At 46.2% G+C, this 27,590-nt stretch overlaps 1 protein-coding gene across 8 annotated transcripts in view; it reads left to right on the top strand.

The window, feature by feature from the left end:
- UBR4 (ubiquitin protein ligase E3 component n-recognin 4) overlaps nucleotides 1-27,590 on the top strand; it is a 158,650-nt gene that overhangs the window by 97,547 nt on the left and 33,513 nt on the right. For all 8 annotated transcript variants that reach the window (XM_051858039.2, XM_051858043.2, XM_051858042.2 and 5 more), the window contains 21 exons: nucleotides 2,926-3,022; nucleotides 4,943-5,050; nucleotides 5,816-5,932; nucleotides 6,885-7,094; nucleotides 9,688-9,837; nucleotides 10,959-11,186; nucleotides 11,950-12,028; nucleotides 12,362-12,607; nucleotides 13,371-13,539; nucleotides 14,035-14,179; nucleotides 14,667-14,752; nucleotides 17,071-17,158; nucleotides 17,419-17,612; nucleotides 19,479-19,718; nucleotides 20,382-20,520; nucleotides 21,537-21,662; nucleotides 21,779-21,907; nucleotides 22,694-23,037; nucleotides 24,575-24,665; nucleotides 24,983-25,067; nucleotides 25,228-25,355. In XM_051858039.2, the coding sequence (XP_051713999.2) occupies nucleotides 2,926-3,022; nucleotides 4,943-5,050; nucleotides 5,816-5,932; nucleotides 6,885-7,094; nucleotides 9,688-9,837; nucleotides 10,959-11,186; nucleotides 11,950-12,028; nucleotides 12,362-12,607; nucleotides 13,371-13,539; nucleotides 14,035-14,179; nucleotides 14,667-14,752; nucleotides 17,071-17,158; nucleotides 17,419-17,612; nucleotides 19,479-19,718; nucleotides 20,382-20,520; nucleotides 21,537-21,662; nucleotides 21,779-21,907; nucleotides 22,694-23,037; nucleotides 24,575-24,665; nucleotides 24,983-25,067; nucleotides 25,228-25,355 (3,199 nt within the window). The remainder of the gene's footprint in view (nucleotides 1-2,925; nucleotides 3,023-4,942; nucleotides 5,051-5,815; nucleotides 5,933-6,884; nucleotides 7,095-9,687; nucleotides 9,838-10,958; nucleotides 11,187-11,949; nucleotides 12,029-12,361; nucleotides 12,608-13,370; nucleotides 13,540-14,034; nucleotides 14,180-14,666; nucleotides 14,753-17,070; nucleotides 17,159-17,418; nucleotides 17,613-19,478; nucleotides 19,719-20,381; nucleotides 20,521-21,536; nucleotides 21,663-21,778; nucleotides 21,908-22,693; nucleotides 23,038-24,574; nucleotides 24,666-24,982; nucleotides 25,068-25,227; nucleotides 25,356-27,590) is intronic.

The following is a 27,590-nucleotide window of genomic DNA, read 5'->3' on the forward strand; positions in this document are numbered from 1 at the left end:
CTGCAAGTAATTTTTCAGAAGTCTTTTTGCCTCTTAAAGAACCAAAATGATAATTAATTTAGTGAGGCCTTAGATTGAGCCAAGCTACAAAGTGTTTTCTAAGCTTCAGAAGAGCACAGTAGTTCTTAGAAGTTAGTGTGTGATTTCCACTTTCATAAACCAAATCCTAGCAATTTAGTAAACTTGGGCCAGCAAAAGTCACTAAGCTTTGTATCAGTAGTGTTTCTCTTAGTACCTGAGACTGGCTACAGATAGGTCAAGGTCGCCATCCACAGTGAACTGCATTATTTTACCCTGGTAGCAGAATAGTAGTCTAATAGAGTAACTACACTCAGGAGCAGGTGTCGGGGTGCAGTGGATCAAGCCTCTGCTTGGGATTCCCACATCCCACGTAAGAGTGCTGGTTTGAGTGTTGAATACTCTGCGAATGATGTAGCTGCTGATTGTGTCCTGTGAGACAGCAAGTGTTCATGCCATACATGTAGAAGATCCCGATGGAGTTCACGTTCCTGACTTTGGCCTGGCCCAGCCTTGGCTTTTTAAAAAAAATCTATTTTTTATTTTGATTGAAAGAGCTAGGCAGAGAGAAGGAGAGACAGGGAGAAAGGAGCTTCCCATCCTCTGATTCACTCTCCAAATGGCCGCAACGGCTGGAGCTGGGTCAGGCCAAAGCCAGGAGCCAGGAGCTTCTTCCGGGTCTCCCACATTGGTGCAGGGAGCCAAGCACTTGGGCCGTCTTCTACTGCTTTCCCAGGCACATTAGATGGGAGGTGGATTGGAAATAGAGCAGCTGGGACTCGAATCGGCACCCATATGGAATGTTGGCATTGCAGGCGATGGCTTAACCCACTATGCCACAACACTGGTCTCAGCCCTGACTGTTTTAGGGATTTTGGGAGTGAATCAGTGGGTAGAAGTTCTCTCTGTCTCTCTCTCTCTCTGTTGTTCTGCCTTTTAAGCAAATGAAAGTAAATAAAAATTTAAAAATTAAAGAAGGTGAAAGGCTTTAAATAAAACTCTAAACTGAGGAGATATTAAAACTTTAAGAAATATAAAAATATTTAAATATAAATAAGGTATAATTTATATAAGATAGGAAAAAAGTTCTCACAACAAAAATAAAGGAAGAGAAATTGCAGAGTAATGAGAAATGGAAGTCTCACAATATGCTAAAAAGTACTTCTTTTATTTGCAACTTGTATTTATGTATTTTTTAATATGTCCATAATTTTTTTTGCCCTTTACCATTGGGATATGTAATGTTGTTCCTGTTTTCATTTTAGTTATTGGCAACTTAACATTACTGTTTTTTTTCCAGTTAGTCTTGGTAGGGCTTATCAACTTTATTTTTAAGAAACTGATGTTTAGGGCCAGCGCCGCGGCTCACTAGGCTAATCCTCTGCCTTGTGGCGCCTGCACACCGGGTTCTAGTCCCGGTTGGGACGCCGGATTCTGTCCCGGTTGCCCCTCTTCCAGGCCAGCTCTCTGCTGTGGCCAGGGAGTACAGTGGAGGATGGCCCAAGTGCTTGGGCCCTGCACCCCATGGGAGACCAGGATAGGTACCTGGCTCCTGCCTTCGGATCAGCGCAGTGCGCCGGCTGCGGCAGCCATTGGAGGGTGAACCAACGGTAAAGGAAGACCTTTCTCTCTGTCTGTCTCTCTCACTGTCCACTCTGCCTGTCCAAAAAACAAACAAACAAACAAACCTGATGTTTGGCTTTGATTTTTTTTTTAAGATGTATTTTTATTTGAAAGGCAGAATTACAGAGTGACAGATCTTCTATCTGAAGAAAAGTTAACTCTTTCCTTTAAGTTCTGTTTAGAATATCAGTTATTTATTCAAGTAGGACTCTGTACTTCCATCATCAAACTTATTTTGAAATATGCTAGATAGATGACTGCTAGGATATGTAATGCATGAAAAAGAGCGCACCTTGGAAAAAAAATATATATAGGCATATGGTTTCTTAGAAATAATCCCTATGAGGATGGCCCAAGTGTTTGGGCCCCTGCACCCACATGGGAGACCAGGCGGAAGCACCTGGCTCCTGGCTTCGGATTGGCATAGTTCCAGCCATAGCAGCCAATGGAAGAAAGACCCTTGTCTCTGTCTCTTTCTAACTCTGTCTAAAAAATAAATAAACAAAATAATGCAAAAGAAATAATCCCTATGGTAAATTAAGGCATGTACAGTTTATTAATTATGAAATTGAGCCCATTAATTTGCTTAAGAGTTGTACTTTAGTTTGTGTGAGAGTGTGTGTTCGGTGGGATTGCCATCACGCTGTCAACAGAACCTTACCTAATCAGTTCACAGTGGGCCTCCTGCGTCAGCGTGTTGGTCGGAAGTCCAGAAGAGCACACACTCAGTACAGAAGGTCAGCTGTGTATGTCCAGAAGAAGGCTAGGCAGCAGTTGACTGAGCCATCAGAAAGTTCATTAGTGTAGTAGGAAAGTTTTATACTGGGAAATGATGGACGAGGTGGGAACGTGAGCAAGTGAAAGTGTGATTGACCTTCCTAAGGACTCAAGAAACATGAAAAAGAAAGGTTTGGGTCACCATGCCACTGGGTAATATAAAATTGATCTATCGAAAAATTCCATAGAATAATGCTTGAAGGCTGGATGGGGCTTTGTGTTGGGAAGAGCCCTGAAGCCTGCACTTCTCATTACAGGCTTTCTTTCAGTGCCATCATTGTGCTTTGGAATAGTTGCAGTTTCTTTTCACAGAGCCAGGTGTTTTCATGTACTGCTTGTGTCTCAAATAAGCATTTCTTAGCATTTTTTTCTTTGTCAGAATCATTCCCAGTATTAGACTTGCTGAGTACTGTGGCGGCAGCCGGAAAGAACTGCCAGTGCAGTGCGCTTGGTCAGATCGTGTTTGTGTCCTGCCCCATGTTTCATGTCTTCCTCTTGACCTTTTAGGCTGCACATGGTCCGTCTGATGCTGTTGGAGAGATTGCTGCAGACTTTGCCCCAGCTGCGAGGTGTGGGAGGTGTCCGGGCCATCCCCTACATGCAGGTACCCTGGTTCACGGGCTTCTCACATGCCAGGCGAGCCGTCCTTGAGCATGCGCATGTCTGCCAGCGGACCTGCAAGCCTTGGTTTGGTGTTACAAGGTCACAGAAATGGCCGGCGCCGCGGCTCACTAGGCTAATCCTCCGCCTTGCGGCGCCGGCACACCGGGTTCTAGTCCCGGCCGGGACGCCGGATTCTGTCCCGGTTGCCCGTCTTCCAGGCCAGCTCTCTGCTGTGGCCAGGGAGTGCAGTGGAGGATGGCCCAAGTGCTTGGGCCCTGCACCTGCATGGGAGACCAGGAGAAGCACCTGGCTCCTGGCTCCTGCCATCGGATCAGCGCGGTGCGCCGGCCACAGCGCGCCAGCCACGGTGGCCATTGGAGGGTGAACCAACGGCAAAGGAAGACCTTTCTCTCTGTCTCTCTTTCTCACTGTCCACTCTGCCTGTCAAAAAAAAAAACAAGGTCACAGAAAGATGGAATAAGATACAAGCCACAGCCCTTTGTTTTATAAATGAAAAGGCTAAGGGTCAGAGAATTTTTAAAAAATGCTCAAGGTCATTTTTTTTTAAAGATTATTTATTTGAAAGGCAGATTTAACATAGGCAGGGGCAGAAGAAAAGAGAGAGAGAGGTCTTCCATCCACTAGTTCACTCCCCAAATGGCTGCAAGTGCCAGAGCTGGGCTGATCCAAAGCCAGGAGCTTCTTCTGGATCTCCCACATGGGTGCAGGGTCCCAAGGACTTGGGTCACCTTCCACTGCTTTCCCAGGCACATTAGTGTGGACCTGGATGGGACGTGGAGCAGCAGGGACTCGAACCGGCGCCCATATGGGATGCTGGCACTGCAGGTGGCAGCTTCACCTGCTATGCCGCCACACCGGCCCCTCAAAGTCATTATTTACAGAGTCAAGAGTAAAAGACTACTTCGGGAGTTCTTAGTCCAGAATATCCCTTTGGAGACACAATTGTTCATTTTTCTCTGTCTTTTTTTAAAGATTTATTTACTTATTTGAAGGAGTTACAGAGATAGAGGGAGAGAAAGAGAGATTGTCTGCCTTCTGTTTCACTCTCCAAAACGCCACAACAACCAGGGCTGGGCCAGGCTAAACTAAGAGCCAGGAGCTTCTTGTGGGTCTCCTGTGTGGGTGGGAGGCACCCAAACACTTGGGTCATCTTCTGCTGCTTTCTCAGGTGCATGAGCAGGGAGCTGGATTAGAAGTGGAGCAGCTGGGACAAGAATCAGCACTCATATGGGATGCTGGCATAGCCAGTGGAGGCTTAATCTACTATGCTGTGACTCCAGCTCCACAAAAAAAAATTTTTTTTTTCATTTGACAGAGTTATAGACAGAAAGAGAGAGGTCTTCCCTCCGTTGGTTCACTCCCCAAATGGCTGCCACGGCTGGCACTGTGTCGATCCGAAGCCAGGAGCCAGGTGCTTTTCCTGGTCACCCATGTGGGTGCAGGGGCCCAAGCAGTTGGGCCATCCTCCACTGCCCTTCCATGCCACAGCAGAGAGCTGGACTGGAAGAGGAGCAACCAGGACTAGAACCGGTGCTCATATGGGATGCAGGCAGAGGATTAACCAAGTGAGCCACGGCACCGGCCCCCGCAAAATTTTTCTTTAACTATTAGCTCAGTGCCCTATCTCAAGCTCATTTGGGTGGGTATATAATGTAGGTTAGTTCTCTAGGTTTACAGATTTTTTGCAGACCATTTTCTGTGATACCAAGCATGGCATGTATCAGGATTTGGCTTGTCTGACCCTGGACACTTCAGGTTTGTGTAACCTGGCATTGCAATCCTTAGTTACAGCACAGTTGGCAGGGAAGTCATGAAGGCTGGGATTTCTTCAGATACACCCTGTGTTTAGAGTGGATTTTCTTCAGGAAAGTGACTTTCATTGTTTTTCTTTGACTTCCAGGTCATTCTGATGCTCACTACAGATCTGGATGGAGAAGATGAGAAAGACAAGGGAGCCCTGGACAACCTGCTGTCTCAACTTATTGCAGAACTAGGCATGGATAAAAAGGTAGAACAGTTTTAAAAGGTCATACTGTATGAGAAGCAGTGCTTGTCAGAGATCCCACCTCGAGTTCTCTTTGCCCTCTTGAAGGAACTTCACTGAGTTTCGAGGAGTCTTAGTCTGCTTCAACAGTAATGTGTTCAGGGGCTAGTTTGGATCCTGGGTATAAATGAGGAACAAGACAGTATCCTGGCCCTCATGGATCTTTGTAGCTCCTTGGATGAAAGCATTAAATTAGGTGTTTGTATCTTAATCTGGCCTCCCACGTGTCCTGGTCATTAGTTATCCTGGGTGTAGTTATCCTGGGTGTAGTTATCCTGGGTGTAGTTATCCTGGGTGTACTTATCCTGGGTGTAGTTATCCTGAGTGTAGTTATCCTGGGTGTAGTTATCCTGGGTGTAGTTATCCTGGGTGTAGGCCTTGATACATTTGGAGCTGCTGTTCTCTGATTCAGTCTGAGCAACATCAGGACTTACAGGGTTGAGGAAATCTTATTCAAAAGATGCCTCAGCCTGGGAAAGCAGTGGAAGATAGCCCAAGTCCCTTGGGCCCCTGCACCCTTGTGGGAGACCTGGAGAAAGCTCCTGGCTTTGGACCAGCTTGGCTCTGGCTGTTGCAACCATTTGGGGAATGAACATTGGATGCGAGATCTCTCTCTGTCTCTCTCTTTGTGACTCTGCCTTTCAAATAAATAAATAAATCTTTAAAAAAAGAAAAATACTTCAAGTGTAAAGTAAGCGTAGGCTTCTGGGCCTCTGCTTCTACCTGCAGGATGTGTCCAAGAAGAATGAGCGCAGTGCCCTGAATGAAGTCCATCTGGTGGTAATGAGACTCCTGAGTGTCTTCATGTCCCGCACAAAATCTGGGTCCAAGTCTTCTGTCTGTGAGGTATTTTTGCTTTGAGAATGTGGGTTTGGGGAAAGGTAACAGGACTGTCTTGTTGGGCTAGGGCCGAGGGCAGAGGTGATAGTTCCCTGTTGAAATAGACTGTTTGTACCTAAGGGGAGGAGGCGTCTAAGCTGTCACCTCTTCAAGAGCAGAACCTCTACCTTTGGCAGAATCCTTTCCAAGCCCTGGTCTTTGCCAACAATCCCTCCATTGGAGGGGTTAAAGGGTTTGGAAGTTCCATTATTGAAAAGCAAGGGCCTGTTCTGCAAGGCACAGAGTGCCTAAGAGGATTCTCTGAGTGTCTGTTGCTATAAGGTATGGTAATAAAGCAGAGAGAAAGCAATGTGTGTGTGGTGAAAGGAGATTAGCACAAAGCAGAGAAGGTAGAAATTGAGGCTGAACTGCATCCAATCTTAATGAGCTTATGAGCTGTGGGGTTTGCTGGGATTTGCAAGGCTCTCCTAATGGTCTTATTTACAGTAGCTTTACTCCTACTTTTCTATGCATGTGATCTCTCACCCCCATCTCCTTTGGAAGCTGGTGTTGTGGAAGAGCTCCTGCAGGAGGGTGGGGGTGATGAAGTACCTATAGGAGAAAGTTTTCTCTCTCGTTGACAAGAGCTTCCTTCTAGTTGCCCAAGGGGAAGGAGAAAACCCAGCCCCTCCAGGGGAAGAGGTTCTCTAATCCTTGTTTCCCTGTACCCCTGGCACTTACGTGTTAAGAGTGGAGCATGGTATTTCTTAGTTTTCTCTTACCATGCAGCTGTTCAAAAGAGTTGAGCAAATGTTTGAGCTAGTTGGTAAAGTTTACCAACACAAGAGGCTGATTAACTCACTTTCGTAACAGCTAATCCTAAGACTGTTGTGACTGTTCCCTACTCCTTAACACCAACTTGGCCTCCAGTTTTTACAAGGCATGCTTACCCTCTCTGTGTATTTGTTTTCCCTTCCAGTCGTCTTCCCTCCTCTCCAGTGCCACAGCAGCAGCCCTGCTAAGCTCTGGGGCTGTTGACTACTGCCTGCATGTGCTTAAAGCCCTGTTGGAGCATTGGAAGAGCCAGCAGAGTGATGAGGAACCTGTAGCTGCCAGCCAGCTACTGAAGCCACACGCCACGTCGTCCCCACCTGACATGAGCCCCTTCTTTCTCCGCCAGTATGTGAAGGTGAGGTCTTTTCTCTGGCAAAGAAACGCTCTTGTCCCCCGTGCAGAACGCTGCTCTTTGCTCTCAGTGAACAAAGCTGGAGGAGCTAAGAGGAGGAGCCGCAGGAAGGGTTGGGTTCCTTGGTGGGTTTTAATCTCCGTGTGATTTAATAAGTAACCGCTTCTCCCAGCCTTTTCTACTGGGATTCTGATTTCTGCTGCTTTGTAAACCTGAGGAATTGAATGCAATTGGGTGTCTCATTTCACGTTAAGCTCCTTAGAAAAAGATGAGAATGTAAAAGCTGTGGGTTGTGTGCTCCTGTGTGTGTCAGATATTCCCCCTGTCGTAAGAGGCTCTTTTACCAGCTAGTTGAGAGGAGGGCTTTTTGATCAGATGAATTCATGAACACATCTCACCCAGTGAGCTTACTTACTAGCCAGGAAGTAGGGAGAAATTCTATGTAGCCTCAATAAGCCTGTTTCTACACTTGAGAAACAAGGTTACAAACAGTGTCTGCCTCATAGAATTGTTATGAGCACGGAATTAGGTGATGTTTATAAAAGACTCAGCACAGGGGCCAGCGCTGTGGTGTAGCAGGTGAAGCTGCCACCTGAAGTACTGGCATCCCAGGTGGGCACCGGTTTGAGTCCCGGCTGCCCCACTTGCGATCTAGCTCTCTGCTATAGCCTGGGGAAACAGTAGAAGATGGCCCAAATCCTTGGGCTCCTGCACCCACATGGGATGCCTGGAGGAAGCTCCTGACTCCTGGTTTTGGATCTGCCCAGCTCCAGCCATTGTGGCCATTTGAGCGGTGAACCAGTGGATGGAGGACCTGTCCCCTCTCTCTGCAAAAGAAGGACTCAGCATAGTGCCCAGCGCACACCAGTGCTCCATAAACGTTCATCATTGTTACAGCTTCTACTCCCTCTGAATCTAAGGAGTGGAGCTGAATGGGTTGAATCAGCTGTGCCTCCTACTGCCTTCTCAGAATGGCTTGAATAGGTAGAGATGGAGTAGGCATAAGATGTGAACTTGATCTGTCCCTCTTGTTTTTCATAACCCCTTTGTAGATTTCTGTAACTTCTAAGCCAAAAATTTGAGGATCCAGCTACCTACTTAACCCACCTGCCTTATCACCTCCAACTCCTCCATATGCGGTCCTGCCAGTCTGTGTATTTCTCCATGTACACTAGATTGTGTTTGTATTTACTGTTTCCTTGGAAATCCTTTCCTCTCCGTCTGTACCCCTTTCTTCCTCTCTGTAATTGCTAGTCCTTCAAGACCCAGCTCAAGCATTAGCATCTTTGGGAAACCTCCCCTAACACACCTTCCCTACTGTCAAGTCTGATCGAGAGAGCCTTTCCCCTCACCACCATGTTTATAGTAGCCCTGTTCACAATAGCCAAAATACGCAACCAGCCATGGTGTCCATCATCAGATGAGTGGATAAAGAAAATGTGGTAAATATATACAATAGAATATTATTCAGCTATATAAAAAGAATAAATTATGTCATTGCATCAAAATGACTGGAACTAGAGGACATGATGTTGAGTGAAATAAGCCAGACACAGAAAGAAATACTGCATGTTCTCTCTCAAATGTGCACTAAAATTTAAAAGAAAGAAAAAAGGTAGAAATGCCTATATCAGTTTTGCTGCAAATAATGTTTTGTCAAACTTTGTTTTAAATCTTTGTCAAATTGTTTAAAATTATATACTGTAGTTTTAATGATTTGGGGACTATTTAAAATTTACTTCATTTGAATGAAATTGAATATCTCTTCGTTTGACTATTGTTCATAGCCCTTGCCTATTTTCCTGCTTAACTGTGGTCTTTTTACTTTTTGTTTGTTGAACTCTGTAGTTAGTGGAGCATTAAATCTTTGATTGTAATATAAATTCAAACTATGTTATCTCAAAAAAATAATCTAGGGAGAAAAAAAGAGAGAGCCCTTCCCTGCCCTCCAGAGCACCCTGCTGCTTCTCGTCCAGACTGTCAGCAGAGGCTGTCTCAGTTATGCTTCAGTCACAGGAGAGAAGCAGAGCTGCAGCTCAGTGCTCCTCAGCTTTGCACAGTCTTCTGTTGATCACACAGCTTACGTCCCCAACCTTTGAGTGCCCCTGCCTGTTGGTGTGATGTGAACCCAGGATCCTGGCTGAGTTATTGTTGCTGGCACACATGGTTTATTTCAAGTATTTCTTGTGGGAAGTTTTGGTTTCTAGGAAATGGAATGCATTTCTTATGGAAAATGAGAAATCCCACTACTCTGTTTTTATTTCTTTGCCATTCTAGCTGTTCTAGCTCTAGTTTTTCTAGAAGCAGAGAATAATCAATCCCATGTTAAAAACCACAAAGTGAAATGTTAGAACGTTTAAGAGCAGTGAAGACTGTTTCCACTGTAAACTCTGCTTAAGTTAAATTGCCCCAAAGGGCCTGGGGCCTTATGGATTTGTAAAGTGAATTTTCAGTCAGGGATGGCCCCAGCTTTGAAAGGCGCCTTTCTCAACTCCAACATTTAGTATGCCCAGTGAGCAGGAAGCCAGCCTGCTTTCCAGTTGTCATTATAGAAAACTGGCAATCACAGGTTCTCATACAAATGTTCTTCTCCTAGGGTCATGCTGCTGATGTGTTTGAGGCCTATACTCAGCTTCTGACAGAAATGGTTCTGAGGCTTCCATACCAAATCAAAAAGATCGCGGACACCAACTCTCGAATCCCACCTCCTGTCTTTGACCACTCATGGTTTTACTTCCTCTCAGAGGTAAGTGCACGTGCCATGCGGTGTGTCTCTCAGGGAAGGGACACACCTGCATCTGGCTGCGTGGCCTCAGCTCCCTGATCCTCATTGGGCATTTCCCCCTGCAGAGTGCTTCCTACTCTTCCAGGTCCTGGTCTTGCCCCTCCAGGACTTGCTCTGTAGTGAAACTTTGGCAGATGCATGTCAAAGCAAGCCATCTGCTGTAGTTTCTGATTCTGTGTTTGGCTTCCTCCACATGGATATAGGTGCAAGCCAATAATTCAGATGCCGCCAGGAGAACGGTCAACTAGCTGTCTTACCAGAGATTACAGTGTGGGGGGTTGGTTAAACAGCTGTTTGAGAGCCAGAAAAATAAAGTGAACATTAAAGTAACAGATACCTCCCAGTAGCCGTGAGTGTGAAGAAACAAGGAGCAGTGGATCTGGGACATAGCTCTCTGCAGAAGGGCACTGCTGCTGGACCCTCAGGAGCTCTGAGTGGAGAAGCTGGTGATGAGAACTGACTGCTGGGGAAAGGCTGCTGTTGGCGCAGCCAGCAAATGGGAAGGAGCGAGCCCTTTCTTCCTCCTGCCTCCCGCTTCCTGCTCATGCCCCTTGGGCAGAAACTGAGAGCCTGCTGGCCGAGAAGCATTGCAGTAAACCCATTCTGGACTGGGTATCGTAGCACAGTTTGAGAGCCCAGAGCCACGAGCTCAATCAGCACAGCAAGCTGGAAAGAATCATCTGTTGGCAAACCTCAGATGACTTTGGAGTTGGTGTGCACTAGATCAGTTCTGCCCCTTCCCTGGCTCTTTGACCTGAACAGTGATTCAAAACGCTTTGCAGTCTAGTTTCACTCTGGGTGGGCTGGAACAGAGGGCAGCTTCCCTCTAGATCCCTAGGAACTTGAAGAAGAGGAGCATGAAGGGTCCTACTTTCTCTTTGGCTTTTTTCTGTCTCTTCTTTTCCCCTGGTCCCTTTAAGGAATACTTAACTTCACCAGAATCTGATTTGGCTGGGAGGAGATAGTTTGTTTTGGGTTTCTTACTTGTTTTTAGTAAAATTCACTAAAAACCAGGGTGCTAGAGTCACTGTTGGTACAGATACAGGCCACAAGTCACGCTTCGTTTTGCTTGTTCTCCCAAGTACCTGATGATCCAGCAGACACCATTTGTGCGTCGTCAAGTCCGCAAACTTTTGCTGTTCATCTGTGGATCGAAGGAGAAGTACCGCCAGCTCCGGGATTTGCACACCCTGGACTCCCACGTGCGTGGGATCAAGAAGCTGCTGGAGGAACAGGGAATATTCCTCAGGGCCAGTGTGGTGACAGCCAGCTCAGGCTCTGCTTTGCAGTACGACACACTCATCAGCCTGGTAAGAGGGCTGGGAAATGGGAGGGCAGGCGCACGGCGTGTGGTGAGGCTCAGCCAAGCCGGAAATAGGATGGAACAGGGCTGTTACAGAGTTAGAGAATGTGGGCCCTAGAGTTGAGATCTACGTAAATCTGTAACAGCCAAGTGAGTGCTGCATCAGTTGGCTTCAGGGTCTGGGATGTCTCTCTCACCACTCCTGTTCCCACCCCAAGAGTATTTCTTCCATTATGAGGTGGGATCACCAGTGTGATTTGCACATATCATGGAGAAGACCAACTTGAAATTTGTGCAACTTTGGTTTCTGTCCTTGAATAATTAAGAAACTGGGGGGTGTCATGTGAAAGTATATTTCTACCTAAAGGAAAACTGGATATTGGGAGTAAATTGTATATTTTTCATATGAACATCTGGTAAGAACTTCTTCAATATTAATGACTCCTGGGCTGCTTGTCTGGTGTTCTTGGCTGTTGTGTTTGTAGTAACAACAACAACAACAACAGCAAAAGCAAGCTGGAATGCAGTTTCTTGGTTTTTGGCTTACCTTTGTTGCTGCCTTATTGATGGTCTGTAGGTTCCTGAAAACAAAAGGCATTAGTGATAGAATAGAGCAGAGGCAGGCCTGTAAGAGCTGCCTTGGGCCCAGGGTCAGCAGACAGCCCTGAGAAGAGTGCCTTGCAGGACTGGGACCACTCCAGGCAGCAAGTGTGGTGCTCTGTGGTCTGCCTGCTGGAGGCACTCATTTCCTGTGGCCGCTTCCATTGCAGATGGAGCACCTGAAAGCCTGTGCGGAGATTGCTGCCCAGAGAACCATCAACTGGCAGAAATTCTGCATCAAAGATGACTGTAAGCACGCTGCTCATGTGTTTCTTCCAGAGCTGTATGTTGAGGTCTGTGTGTGCTGGACATACAGCCATGAACGAGATAGGTAGAACTCTGCCAAGTAAAGATGAATGAAGAGTGATAAGGGCTGGTAGTCAAAATTCAGGGTGTTCTAGGGGCACCTAGTAGGAGACTCTAACTCCTAGTTGTGGCAGTAAAGCTGAAGGGGAGCAGAGGGGTCTATAGAATCCCTTTCAGGCCAGGGTGGGAGCAGAGGGGTCTCGGCTTTGTGGCAGCTGATCCTGTTCACGTAAGTAGTGGTGGTCATCTCAGAGCTGACCCTTGTTCTGCTTTCAGCCGTCCTGTATTTCCTTCTCCAAGTGAGTTTCCTGGTGGACGAGGGGGTGTCCCCTGTGCTGCTGCAGCTGCTGTCCTGTGCTTTGTGTGGCAGCAAAGTGCTCGCTGCCCTGGCAGCCTCTGCAGGGTCCTCCAGCACAGCTTCCGCCTCAGCCCCTGCGGCCTCCAGTTCCGGACAGGCCACAGCACAGTCCAAGTCTTCTACTAAAAAGAGTAAGAAGGAAGACAAGGAAAAGGAGAAGGACGGTAAGAACACCCTCTTGTCTTAGTGACCAAGGCGATGGTATAAATTTTCTTTTGGAGCACAGGATTTGTTCTGTTCTTCTGGAAGGTGGGGGACCTAAAATACAGAAGCAGTTTAGAGTCTGCTCTGGTCTCGTGTTGTGCTGAAGGTGACCCCCAAACAGTGTGACTTCCCATACCAAGTGAAAGTCGTAGGAGGATCAAAGTACATGGAACATTTTTAGCAGGCCAAGTTTCTTTTTCCTGGGAACACTTGCTCTGTGGCGTGGTTGTCCAAGTGAAGTGAAGTGATGCCTAGTGGACGGCTCATTGCTTGGTGAATTAAGTTCCTTTTGCACACCCTCATCAGTTTCACTGCTTTCCATAGTCTTGCAGCCCTGAGACATGATCAGGACATGGGAGCAACAGCGAGGACCATCATCCCCGCAGTACTCAGATGTCTCTGTGTGGGCGTGGGTTAGTGTCAGCTCTTTGCTAGCACACTTCTGAATGGAAATTCTTCCAGTGTAACTCTATTTGGGCAGTGCCAGGCATGTAGGCAAAATAACCTGTGCCTTTTTGGGAGGCTTTATTATTATGTTTCATTTGAGGCTGACTTATTTGTCCCCCAGTAGGCAAGTGAGAATTGTTTGGGAATTAGAACCATGTAACAGAAACTTTCAGGAAGGGACAGAGTGTTCTCTCTCTTCACCTGACAGCACAAGCCTTGGAACCTCGAGTGGTACTGTCCTGTTCCTCAGCCCTCAATCTTGCCCTGATCTTGCAGGTGAGAGCTCAGGCAGCCAGGAGGACCAGCTATGCACTGCTTTGGTGAACCAACTGAATAAGTTTGCCGATAAGGAAACCCTGATCCAGTTTCTGCGTTGCTTCCTGTTAGAGTCCAATTCTTCCTCAGTGCGCTGGCAGGCCCACTGCCTGACGCTCCATATCTATAGGTAAGGCCAGGCCTTGGTTTGGCAGATCTGCCCTGGTCCAGAACCGAGGAGCACAGCATGTTTCTGTCCAGTTGTATGTCATGTACTCAGTCCATAATTGTCACTATTTAGACCAGCCTGAATCCTCCTTCATTAACCTGTCTTTTTCTAGCTGTTGAACAGATGTAGGCAAGAGTTTGGTTTTCCACTTAGAAGGCTATGTTTAAGAGTTTGTAAAATGACCAGGCTTGACTCTTTGGGCTAAAATAGTTGAGTTTCTGCTCTGAAGTAATGTTGGATGGTGGGAATGGACCACTTACTGAAGATAGTCAGTGACGATGCTGTGTCTTCTGAGCTTGACCACCCACAGAACAACAGAACCACTTGAGCTTACCTCTGCATTGTGGGCATTGTGGGGAAATCGATACATCTACAAACATACCTGGGCCTTGTGGTAAATAAAGGTGCCTCACGGCTTTCTGCTGCTTGTTAATATGAGCTGTTGTTTACCTACAGAAACTCCAACAAGTCCCAACAGGAGCTCCTGCTAGATCTGATGTGGTCCATATGGCCAGAACTCCCTGCCTATGGTCGGAAGGCGGCCCAGTTTGTAGACCTTCTAGGATATTTCTCCTTGAAAACACCACAGACTGAGAAGAAGGTAATAGTTGCTTATGGTCAGAGAGGCTAGTTTAATTTTGTGTCTCATATTAACTGTTCCCAGGATGTATACATCATGTAGATAATACATAAATGCAGTATGAATTTAACTTAGTCGGAAGTAGTAGGTCAAGTAGGGGAAGAAATGCAGCTCACTGAAGTTGTTTGGGAGGCAGAGTGCCCTTGGTTTTGGTGGTAGCCTCGATGCATACCAGAAAACATCCCTACAATTACACAAGCATTTCATGGCTTTTCCATAAAAATAGAAAATGTCTTCTTCCACAAAGTGACAAAATGACCTATCAATAAGATTGGGGAACTTCTACTAGAGATAGAATCTGTTAATGATTGGGAATCAGGCTCAGTTTTGTGTGATTTTCTGAATGGGATCTGAGACACCTGGTACTTGTAGGGCAGTGTTCACCTCAAAAGCCAGATACCAAAGTCTGTCTCCACTGATTCTCTCTCTCTGTTGAATTCTGTTTCAGCTGAAGGAGTATTCTCAGAAGGCAGTGGAGATACTGCGCACTCAGAACCATATTCTTACCAACCATCCCAACTCCAACATTTATAAGTGAGCTTTGTTTTGCTTTCTGCCTGTTTGATGCTCAGTTGACATGATGAGTAGGTCTTTGCTATTGTGTGTTGATAGGCTCTTACATATGAATTGATAAGCTCCTTGTGCAACAGGAGGCCTATCTGGGTGATCTTGGAATCCCTTCCACGTAGCCCAGATTTTGCACATAGAAGGTGCTCAAAATGTAATTGCTGATTTGAGGGTTTGGTGAACAGTGATACTCATAAGAAGAATCCTAATTTCAGGAGTTTAAGTCTAAATAATATAAAACAAGTTTATAGAAAACATCTTCCTTTCTTTAAAAAAAATTTTTTTTGGAAATATTTATTATTTGAAAGATGGAGAGACAGATACCTTCCATCTACTGTTTCCCTCCCCAGAAGGCATCAACAGCTAGGATTGGGCCAGGCCAAAGCCAGGAGCCAGAAGCTTCTTCCTGGTCTCCCACATGGGTGCAGGGTCCCAAGCATTTGGGCCACTTCACCGCTTTCCCAGGTGCATTAGCAGGGAGCCAGATTGGAAATGGAGCAGTTGGACTCGGACTGGTGTCCACCTGGGACGCTGGTGTCACAGACTGTAATGCTTTATCCCAGTCCCTGTTTTTTAAAAAACTTCTTTTTTTTCTTTATTTTTTAACAGGCAGAGTGAACAGTGAGAGATACAGAGAAAGGTCTTCCTTTTTTTTCCATTGGTTCACCCTCCAATGGCCGCTATGGTCGGCGCGCTATGGTCAGCACACTGCGCTGATCCGAAGCCAGGAGCCAGGTACTTTTCCTGGTCTCCCATGCGGTGCAGGGCCCAAGCACTTGGGCCATCCTCCACTGCACTCCCGGGCCACAGCAGAGAGCTGGACAGGAAAAGGAGCAACTGGGATAGAATCTGGCACTCTGACCGGGACTAGAACCCAGTGTGCCGGCGCCGCAGGCGGAGGATTGAGCCGCGACCTAAAAAACTTTATAAAGAGGACATTGGTTAAATTGAGAATTTATTATTTCCTTGGCTTATTTATTTATTTTTTAATGCTTTTCTGGGAATTTTTTTTAAAGATTTATTTATTTGAAAGAGTTATACAGAGGAGAGAGAGAGAGAGAGAGAGAGAATATGAGAGAGAGAGAATGGCCGGAGCTGCACCAATCAGGAGCCAGGAGCTTCTTCCAGGCCTCCCCTGTGGATGTAGGGGCCCAAGGACTTGGGCCATCTTCCAGTGCTTTCCCAGGCCACAGCAGAGAGCTGGATTGGAAGTAGAGCAGCTGGGTCTTGAACCAGCGCCCATATGGGATGCTGGCACGGCAGGCAGTGGCCATATACACTATGCCACAGCGCCAGCTCCTCCTTGGTTTATTAGTAACTTTGTTTTTGTTAAACCTTTATTGAGGTATAATTTCCATATCACAAGATGACCAATTATAAATGTACAGTTCAGTGATTTTTTTAAAAAATTTATTTATAATTCCTTTTTTTTTTTAAAGAAAGCTTTTATTTAATGAATACAAATTTCATTAGTATAGCTTTAGGAATATAGTGGTCCTTCCCCCCATACCCCAACCTCCCCCCACCCACTCCCGTCCCATCTCCTACTCCCTCTCCCATTCCATTCTTCATTAAGATTCGTTTTTAATTATTTTTATATACAGAAATCCAACTCTATACTAGGTGAAGATTTCAACAGTTTGCACCCACACAGACACACAAAGTATAAAGTACTGTTTGAAGACAAGTTTTACCATTAATTCTCATAGTACAACTCATTAAGAAGAGAGATCCTACATGGGGAATAAGTGCACAGTGACTCTTGTTGTTGATTTAACAATTGACACTCTTATTTATGATATCAGTGATCACCCACGGCTCTTGTCATGAGCTGCCAAGGCCACAAACTCCGACAGTATGTAGTCAGGGCCATAAGCAAAGTGCAAGTTCTCTCCTCTCTTCAGATAAAGGTAGCTCCTTCTTTGATGGATGTGCTGGATGAGCCTAGTGCTTCTTCCAGGTCTCCCATGTGGGTGCAGGGGCCCAAGGACTTGAGCCTTTTTCTACTGCTTTCCCCTGCCAAAGCAGAGATCTGGATTGGAAGTGAAGCAACTGGGACTTGAACCAGTGCCACATGGGATGCTGGCACTGCAGACAGCAGCTTTATATGCTGCGCTACAGTGCTGGCCTTTCCTATGACTTCTAATCCCCACTGGAATTTCTCACATTTCCTTGTGTCTTCACTGGAGTGGGGCTAACGTGGGGGATGTTGCCATGGGTTTTTCATGGCTTCCGTGCTTCCGAAAATGAAACTTTCCTCATGCTGAGCCTGGTTTCTTCCTTAGTACTTTGTCCGGCTTAGTGGAATTTGATGGCTACTACCTGGAGAGTGACCCCTGCTTGGTGTGTAATAATCCAGAAGTGCCATTTTGTGTAAGTAGCATCTTTCACATGACAGTCTTGAGGCCCGCGGGTATTTGGTTTCTCATTTCCAGAAATTGGTTGTTGCCATTTGGATATTCCCTTGTGATGTTTGGGCACTGACAGTATGGATGCTTACCCGACACACTTGTGACCTTAAATAGAAGCTTCATCTGTGGATGAAGATGGGTTGTACTGATGAATTCTGAAGAAGGCAGGAGGAGCTGTTCACCTGGAATTAAAACCAGGTTTTTGTGTACTCTTGCATTTAGTATATCAAGCTGTCTTCCATTAAAGTGGACACACGCTATACCACCACCCAGCAAGTTGTGAAGCTCATTGGCAGTCATACCATCAGCAAAGTGACAGTAAAAATTGGGGACCTGAAACGGACCAAGATGGTGCGGACTATCAACCTCTATTACAACAACCGAACTGTGCAGGCCATCGTGGAACTGAAAAACAAGTATGGGCTTTTCAGATTTGGCAGGGTGGCAGGTTTATAAGGTTCAACACCAGGTGCTGGCTTTGAGTCCAAGAAAGGGGCAAAACAAGTGTATCCTCTTAGCCACCTCATTTGTGTCTGAGGTGCAATAGTAAAATACCATTTCCTAAGGTTATTGACCAAAAATTATTTTAAAATCAGTCCACTGGAGTGCCAGGGTCTATGGAAGTTTCTCAGTAGCCTGCCTGGAAGAGGGGAACACAGCACGGGACCCTCCAGGCCCACTCATAGCCGTCCTAACTAGGTCAGGTATAAAACCTTCCATATTAGAAAGTAGTCACTTGTCTTGATTGATAGCTAGGCTCTTGCTTGTGAAACAGGAAGTATTTCTCTGGAAGCTCCTCTGGCACTTGTTCCTCCATTTCTGTCCAGTGCTCCTTTTCTTTCTGCCCATGTTGGGTCTTCTAGCCCCTGAATCCCCGTGTCTAAATCAGGGCATGTCATATAGGTCATGACAGGCATTAGTGTGCACTGCTATATTTACTGTCACAGAGATGGAGATGGATCTCTTTGAAGTCTCAGGCGTTGCTGCTGGACAGAGAATATAAGAGATGCTGCTCACATAGTAAGCCTTGCAGTGCTGTTCTCCACATAGAGTGAAAGTACTGCTATTATTCCAAGAGGCAAAATAAGGCTGGTATATACCACATCAACAAATGGCCAGGAGCTCTGCCTAAAGGAAATTTTCCTTTGAAAAGCAAGGTTGACATTGACAACCTGTAAGTAGAAGCTGCCTGTTAGGAGAACCAGTCCATCTTCTGGTGTACTCCTCAAATGTCCATATAGCCTGGAGTTGAGGTGGGGAGATCAGAGGGAGGTGGGGGCTCAAAGCCAGGAACGAGGTACTCAGTCCAGGTCTTCCATGTGGTGGCAGGAATCCAACCCCTTGAGCCATCACTGTTGTGCCTCCCAGGGTCTGCCTTAGCAAGAAGCTGAAATCAGGAACCAGGCATTGAATCCAGGTACTCTGAAGTAGAAAATAGGTGTTCTAACCAGTGTCTTAACCGTGAGACCAAATAAATGCCCACCCCCTGATTTTCTGTTCTTCTAAGTCAGGACAGCTACTGATAAATGTGTAGGTTCAGATTCTAGCTCTACCCCTCACTGTGTGACCAGGGGGAACTTCACTCTGGTTTCTTGAATGTAAGCTGGAGATAACCATTCCACTTCCAGGATCTTACATTCCTTAATTAAGTGAATAAATACATATAAAATCTGACAGCAAGGCTTAGCACGTGGTAAGTACGTTGTCTAGTTGTGTTAGTATGATCACCCCTGAATTACATGCCCTTTATCTTTATGACTTTACTTCGGACTTGCTCCAGACCCTGGTTATGTCCCTCTGGCTCTCTGAAGCAGCTGAGCTCTATCCTTGAACATGGTTGTCAGAATGGGAACTTGGTTGCCATCATTACCACTGCAACTCTTGGGGTTGTAGGCTTCAGTGTGGCATACTTTTGAAATGATGTCTTCTCTTGTTAGTGTGCTTCTGTTTTTCTGGACTCTCAAAAATGATTGTATATAACAGCTGAAAACACTTGTATTTTTTATCCCTTTTTTACTGAGAAAAAAATTCTTATATTATAAATTAAATTATAAAATTTATAGAAATTATAAATTAAATTATAAAAAATATTTACTGAGAAAAAAATAATTTTTTTTAAAGTTAGCTTACTGTTTGCCAGATTCCTTTCCTTGAAAGTAACTACTGATTGCCTTATAAAAACACATAGAAGTCTCTCTCTTCATTCATCAGACTGCCATCACTGAGAGTTAATGAGAGGCTCTCTGAACCTCTGTTACTCCACCTGACCCCCTCTCTCCTAGGCCGGCTCGTTGGCACAAAGCCAAGAAGGTCCAGCTGACCCCTGGGCAGACAGAGGTGAAGATCGACCTGCCATTGCCCATTGTGGCCTCCAATCTGATGATTGAGTTTGCAGACTTCTATGAAAACTACCAGGCCTCCACAGAGACCCTGCAGTGCCCACGCTGCAGTGCCTCAGTCCCTGCCAACCCAGGGGTCTGTGGCAATTGTGGAGAAAATGTTTATCAGTGTCATAAATGCAGGTAAGCCAGGACTTGTTTCCCAGGCTAGGGCTATTGAGATTCCTTGCATGTTTCTCCTTCTTTCTTTCTTTTTTTTTTTTCTTCTTTATTTGAAAGGCAGATGGCTGAAATGACCAGCGGGTACTGGGCCAGGCCAAAGCCAGGAACCTGGAAATCTGGGTCTCCCACATGGGTGTAGGGACCCAAATGCTTGGCCCATGTATCATTGATTTCCCAGGGAGCAGGCTTGGAAGTGGAGCAGCCAGGACTCAAGCTGGCGCCCATATTAGAACCAGTGTCATAGGCAGCTGTTTAAACTGCTGCACCACAATGCTAGCCCCACCTTGTGTTTTTCTGTAGCTCTCTTTGTGAGCAATTAGAGAATACTTAGAGGATTATTGTAATGTACAGTAGGTCTGTGGATCTCGAGAGGAGGGAGGAAGATGGAAGAGTGGTGTGCGTGCATATGTGTTTGCTCTCCCCATCCCAAGGTGGGCCTGTGGGGCCAGGAGGGAGGCCCATAAGTTTAGTTCTGGATCTTCCTTTCTTACTTGGTTACTTAAGTCATTCTCTGTCCCTGCAGTAGTTTCCAGAACATAGATGTGGTATGATGTGTCTCCCTAGAGTCATCTCACCCCACCAAGCATCTGCTGTCCTACTCACTCCAAATGCTTTGGTTTTCAGGTCCATCAACTATGATGAAAAAGATCCCTTCCTCTGCAATGCCTGTGGCTTCTGTAAATATGCTCGCTTTGACTTCATGCTCTATGCCAAGCCTTGCTGTGCAGTGGATCCCATTGAGAATGAAGAAGACCGGAAGAAGGTGAGGCCACGTCTGGCCTAGAGTAAGGGCAGTGGCCTTGATCTGAGCTCACAGTGAAGTATGGTTTCCTTCTAGCCCGAGTCTTCTTCCACGCAGCAGTTTCAGGCCCAGCTTCTGGGTGGGAGCAGATAGTGGCGTAAGGTGTATTAGAACATGGTTTGCCTGGGATTTGGGGGAAATGTTGGTTAGTGATGAAACTTGAGTATTTCAAGTATTTGGAAAAGCCAAAAGTAGTTGGATGATTTGCCTTGCACTTGTTCATAGACTGCTTTTTATTGGGGCTATTGGCCTTTTCTTGGTTTTGGGTTTTCCCTGGGTTAGTTCCCAGTCAGCATCGTGTGGTGGCAGGTGGGGAAGAGGGTATCTGGAGATTTAAAGGACAGTGAAAGCTTTGGGACCCACTGGGACAAAAGAACATTTAGCTTTAGAGTCAGAAAAACCAAAGTTCCCATTCCAACTCTGCTTTTTAATTCTTGTTTGACCTGGCATAAATTACTTATTTCCATATTGTGTTTTATTATGTGTCATGTGTATAGTATATATTCTTTTTATTAAAAATTATCTTCATCCACTTAAAAGGCAGAGCAACCTTCCATACACTGGTTCATTCTCCAGATGCACTCAATATTCAGGACTGGGTCAGGCCAAACCCAGAAGCCAGGAGTCTGAGTCTCCCATGTGGGTAGCATCATCCACTGCCTCCCAGTATGCATTGGCAGGAAGCTGTATTGGAAATAGAGTAACTGGGACTTGAACCAGCACTCTATTATGGGGTGCAGATGTCCCAAGCAATGGCTAAACCCACCACACCACAGTAACTGCCCCAGTTGTGTATAATTAAAAAACATACCCAACTTGCAGGATTGTCATGAAGAGTAGGGAGAATGTGTGAAACACAGTGCCTGACTTACAGGAAATGTTTCAGTAATGGATGACAATTAGGATTATTCCTAATTAGGAAAATCAGGGAAAGTCGTTATGCTGAAAAGCCTCCACACAGGTCTTTTCCTGTCTAGGCTGTCTCCAACATCAATACGCTTCTGGACAAAGCAGACCGCGTGTATCATCAGCTGATGGGACATCGGCCGCAACTGGAGAACCTGCTTTGCAAAGTGAATGAGGCAGCCCCAGAAAAGCCCCAGGTGATCCCATACTAAAGAAGGGGCGTGTAGAAAGGACATGGGTTGTGATGAGAAGACTGCCCCTCGGTGAGGTCATCCTAGGGCTCAAGTCTGACATTTCACCCTTGGGGTTGCAGGATGACTCAGGAACAGCAGGAGGCATCAGCTCTACTTCAGCCAGTGTGAATCGCTACATCTTGCAGTTGGCTCAGGAATACTGCGGAGACTGCAAGAATTCTTTTGACGAACTCTCCAAAATCATCCAGGTAGAGATGGGAGCAGCTTTCGGTGTGTTTTGTTGGGGTGTGATCAGTGTTTCCAGAGCAGTTCAGTTGCCGGTGCTGTGCTTGCCCTGTCGAGCTGAACAACAGAGCAGCCACAGCGAGCAGCATCTTCCCCACTGTGAGTTCTGCTGCTTATCAAAGAGCTGAGTTTGCTCTAGGAAACAGAATAATGGCGATGGGAAGGTTGCATAGATCAGTTTTTCTTGGCCATTCACAACTCATCTTTTAGTAGAGGGGTTACTGGTTTTCAAAAATGGAAAACCAAGATTTCCATTCTTTTTTGTTTCCTGGTGTGCGCTGTTTACAGGCTTGATGGGTGAGGACACTCCAGCTGCAGTCACCCTGAGTAGTTCAGTCATTAACTGGCACGTTACAGCCCTGCTCTCTGTGGGAGGGGAGGCTGGCCACTGACAGTGGCACCTCATATAAGGAGAGCAGCCAGTTTACCTGCCCCTCAAATTGCGGGGATGCCATTTTTCTACTTGTGTATACAATTCTGACATTTAGGTTCTGTAAGAGACAGTTTGACATGGGAGTTGGGAGCCTGACTGTGGTCAGAGTTCACTTCTGCCTCTGCCCCTTATTTCGTCAACCAGCTTCTCTAAGCTTCAGTGTCTTCCTTAGTAAAATGGAGATAAAATATCTAATTGGTAGAGAGTATTGAGAATGTTCAGTTATATAATGCACTTAAAGTTTATTTTCAAAAGCAAAGCTAGTTCCTCTTTTTCTTTATTTAATTGCTATTTTCTTTTTGTCTTTTATTCTTAGAAAGTCTTTGCTTCGCGCAAAGAGTTGTTGGAATATGACCTGCAGCAGAGGGAAGCAGCCACCAAATCGTCCCGGACCTCTGTGCAGCCCACATTCACTGCCAGCCAGTACCGCGCCTTATCTGTCCTGGGCTGCGGCCACACCTCCTCCACCAAGTGCTATGGCTGTGCCTCAGCTGTCACAGAACATTGTATCACACTGTTGCGAGCCCTGGCCACCAATCCAGCCCTGAGGCACATCCTTGTCTCCCAGGGACTTATTCGGGAACTGTTTGATTATAATCTTCGCCGGGGGGCTGCGGCCATGAGGGAGGAGGTCCGCCAGCTTATGTGCCTCCTAACTCGGTGAGAGCCTGTACCATGTTATTGGCACTGGGGTCAGTGGCAGCAGCGAAGTTGGGAGCACTAAAAACTGCCAAGAATTGTGCGTCTGCTGGCCAAATGGACTAGATAGTAGAAAAAGAGGAAAACAGGAAGATATCCAGGGTATAATGAGTGATCCTAGGGAGCACTGACTCTCAGATTTCCTTGTAAATGGTTTATTTGGCTTGCATTTGTGTTGTGTCCTGGTGAGGGAGGAGAAGGGAATGACTGGACACTTGGACTGTAGAAACTCTTACAGAAAGAAGGTGGTGGAGCACTGGGGCTTAGGGAGCAAGAGCTTGGAGTTGGGACCAGAGAGACCCAGCTCAGCATCTGCTTTGTCTGTGCCATGGACAAATTACTTCATTTCTCCGAGCCACTATTTTCCTCATCAGAAAAGTGCTAATGGTAGTGAACGCACAAAAGACTTGTGGTGAGGATGGATGAAGTAGTTCCTAATTATTAACTCACATTTGTTGAGTATTCAGTACTGAGTAAGCATGTGTACCAGAGACTGCCCCAGAGTTTTGTGTGGTTTATTTACTAAGTATATGTCATAAATTCTGGGACAGGTTAGATGTTTGATAAATGTTATTTACTAAATTATTTATTCACTCATTTAACAAGTTTGTACTGAGCATGTGCTGGCCCCAGGCACTGTTCTAGACCCTGGAGATTAAGTTCTTGCCCCCATGTGGCCTGCATTCCAGCCTGAGAGAACTACAGGGAAACCATTACATAGTGTGATCTTAGGAAGTACGATGGTGAAGAAAAATACAGCAGAAGTGGTGACCCTGATTTTGCAGGGGGCCTTGCTATTTTGCCTAAGACCATTGAGGAGGACTTCCTGGAGGGGGTGACTACCTGAGCAAAGTGCTGCATGACAGTGGGCACAAGCCGTGCCAAGATCTCCGGCAGAGGGCTGCATGCAAAGGAAGCAGCCAGTGGAGCCGAGGCTACAGGGCAGCATGTGCAGGAGCGTCAGGACCAGATCCTGTGGGGTCTTGCCGTCCATGTGATGACTTTGAATTTTATTCAGAGTGTGTTGGGAAGCAATATGCATACAATATAATACAGTTTATGCCTTTTCTACTCATAGTGGAGACATTATTGCAAAGGGCCACAGTGGGAAATGTAGATGCCTTGTGGGAAAGGACATGGAGGTACATGGAGAAGAGGAGGAAAGAGCTGTGACAAGACTAAGTGGCCTTCTGGGTTTTGGAGAATGATGCACCAGGCAGCAGCTGTGGGCTCTGCAGCCTGGGTTATAGATCCTGTAAGCTGGTGCTGCTCTTCATTCAGTTGGCATCTGTTTCCAGGAAAGGTGGCCGCGATGGGCCCTTTTCATTACAGACCAGGGTTTTGTGAGGGTTGGGAGGAGGAGGAGGAGGAGGTAGAAAATTTCAGGGCAGGTGGTCCTAGCCATTGGTGTGTTTTCCCTTGGCTTCTTTGGGCAGAATGATGGGTCACAAGCAATCAACAATAGCACAACTCTGTTTCTTTGCCTTTCTCCACCCAGAGATAATCCGGAAGCCACACAGCAAATGAATGACCTGATCATTGGCAAAGTCTCCACTGCCCTCAAAGGCCACTGGGCCAACCCTGATCTGGTGAGCAGACACCAGGACAGCCGCCCTCTAGGTCTCGCCCCTCATGTTCCTTATATCTCCCTCAACCTCCCCTCCAGTCCCTTTGTGGTGACTGACAAAGGCACCAGCAGCAGAGCTGCTCATCCCAGACGAACGTTCCCGGGGAAAGCGTGCACACAGGGTCTCCACCCGAGATCCTTTGTCTCTCACGGGGACACCCGTGAGTGAGCAGGCATTTTAGTTTTGAGGCTCTGGATCAGAACTTGGACCTAACGCCAGTCCTTGAACTAACTCTTCAGACTTGTCTCCACTCACGTCTCTCCCTTTTGGCCTCCTAGGCGAGTAGCCTTCAGTATGAAATGCTGCTGCTGACGGATTCCATCTCAAAGGAGGACAGTTGCTGGGAGCTCCGGTTACGCTGTGGTGAGTTTGGGGACATCTAGTTAGAAGCAAAGAGAGGCTTCACTGTGCGGTCCTGACTTTAGAAGGGGAGAGCAGAGGGAAAATGACACTTGGGCAGCCCCGCTAGTGCAGCTGCCCTGTCTGTCGTGATTGTGACTCTGCTTTTCCTGACCATCCCTAGCTCTTAGCCTTTTCCTCATGGCTGTAAACATTAAGACTCCCGTGGTTGTTGAGAACATTACCCTCATGTGCCTGCGGATCTTGCAGAAGCTGATTAAACCACCTGCTCCAACCAGCAAGAAGAACAAGGTACTGGGCCAAGTGGGGGAGACTAAGAGGGATGGGCAGGAAGGGCAGCAGCCCACCTTGTTCCCTGGTCACCTATGTGTCCTGAACTTGAAGATACAAAAGCGTAAGCGAAGTCCTATGAATAATGGCCTCTTTCTGTGGTCATATCTGATGTCTTGAGTTTCTAGAAACCGTACTCCCGTGTCTTAGCCCTTGCAGTATTGATTGGACCTTCTAGATTCTGAAGCAGACTTCTTGAGTTCACATCCCAGCTCTTTTCATTTTCTGGCATTGAGACTTTGAGCAAGCTGCTTACATTCCTCATCCGAATGGGCCATCCCTCAGTGGGGATTAGAGCACCAGGGTTTATGCTCATGGGGGAATCTAGCCTGTTTCTTGTGTCTGGGTCTGCCCAGACAGTCTTCAGGAAAGACAGGGTTGGGCTTCCCTTTGAGGAAAAACTTTGCCCCTCAGAGCTGATTCCGCAGCAGTGAAATTGGTCTTTGAAAAGTAGAACCTCATCCACATGAGGGAAAAGGAGATGTTCGCCTAATTACTTACTCTCTAAGCATGGAAGCCCAGTGTTTGCTTTGTGCTCTGGTTTGACCTGGAGAGAACACCACTTCTCCAGATAGGGTTCTCAGACCCCAGCTGTTCCAAGACTTCCAACCGGGAGTCTGTGAGGACTAAATTCTTTTCCTGATTATCCTAAGACACTGCTTGCCCTTTTCACTCTCTTGATGTTTGAGCTCATGTGCCAGTCTAACACTGGCTGAGGCTGAGCAGCAGGTTCACCAGCTGCACTAGCAGTTCTGCACTGTGTGTTGTTTTCATCAAGAACATCCTTGAGGCAGCAGCACAGATTAATTTTATTAGGTCTCCACTCTTGAGTGCTAGTCTTTTTAAGGCCCAGTATAGCAGAAATGAGAAGTATACCAGAAGCACCTCTCCTGCAGCCCAGGGGTGGTGGTTGTCCTGAAGGCCAGCACCGTGTGAGACGTGAGCTGAGCCAGGCGGAGCCCACTTGTGCTTGAAAGAATGGCTAACACAGGCAGGTGTTGGTTGTTCAGACTTGGATATTTGATAGCTGTTTTCTTTCAAACATCAATGAAGTAATAAGTATGTCACTTTAAGAAGAATTGACAAAACTCTACATGCCAGTATTTTTCCAAATGATCAGTGTATGTTAGAGTATCCTGTGTGAGTAAAAGATAAAGTTTAGTATCCTGGAATACTCACTAAAGTTATTGATGTGTTTTCAGGGTTCACATTAGAGCTGATCTTTTTTTTTTTTTTTTTTAAGATTTATTTATTTTGCTTGAAAGTCAGAGTTGCACACAGAGAGAAGGAGAGACAGAGAGAGAGAGAGGTCTTCCATCCGCTGGTTCACTCCCCAATTGGCCGCAACGGCTGGAGCTGTGCTGATCCAAAGCCAGGGTCAGGAGCTTCCTCTGGGTCTCCACCTGGGTGCAGGGGCCCAAGGACTTGGTCCATCTCCTGCTGCTTTCCCAGGCCACAGCAGAGCTGGATCGGAAGTGGAGCAGCCAGGACTTGAACTGGCACCCACATGGGATGCCAGCACTGCAGGCGGTGGCTTTATGTGCTACGCCACAGCGCCGGACCCTAGAGCTAATCTTTAAGAATATTCAATTTGTTGAATTTTGGTGTTAAGTTCAATTAAATAAACTATTAAAATATTCTTCCCTTTTTGAAAAGTTTATCTGTGGAGGCCAGAATTTTTCATGTCCTTAACTGACACAATGTATCACAACAGTTTAAATTCAGAAGCAGATAGGAGAATCTAACTGCTTTATTCATAAAGCAATCATTAAGCAATTTTCAAAAATATTAAATAGTGTCATTCCTTCCTTTAGATTATTTTTGCATGGGAAAATGTTTAAAATGTTACATAGATTGACAATTCATAAGTATTTTTAAAATCTCTCAGTTTTAATTTTTAATGTAATCCATATCAGTAGATACAACCACAAATGAAAAAAGCTCTTTGGAGCGCTCAGCACCTTTTGAAAAGTATTAGCAAGGTCCTGAGGTCAAAACTTCAGAGCAGCCGCTTACAGTGCCGGCTGGGGCTCATTCTGGTTAGAAATGGCTCCTTGCATTCTGGTGACTGCTCGTGACCCTTGAAGCTTTGTGCTTTGGGAAACTGCAGATCAGTCTGGGGTAGGCATCAGTGTATGCTGTTGTAGGGCTGTGTGTAGGAAGCTAGCTGTGGCTTTCCCACACAGTCAGTGAGCT

Source organism: Oryctolagus cuniculus, chromosome 7 (assembly GCF_964237555.1).
Source record: "Oryctolagus cuniculus chromosome 7, mOryCun1.1, whole genome shotgun sequence".
NCBI lineage: Eukaryota > Metazoa > Chordata > Mammalia > Lagomorpha > Leporidae > Oryctolagus > Oryctolagus cuniculus.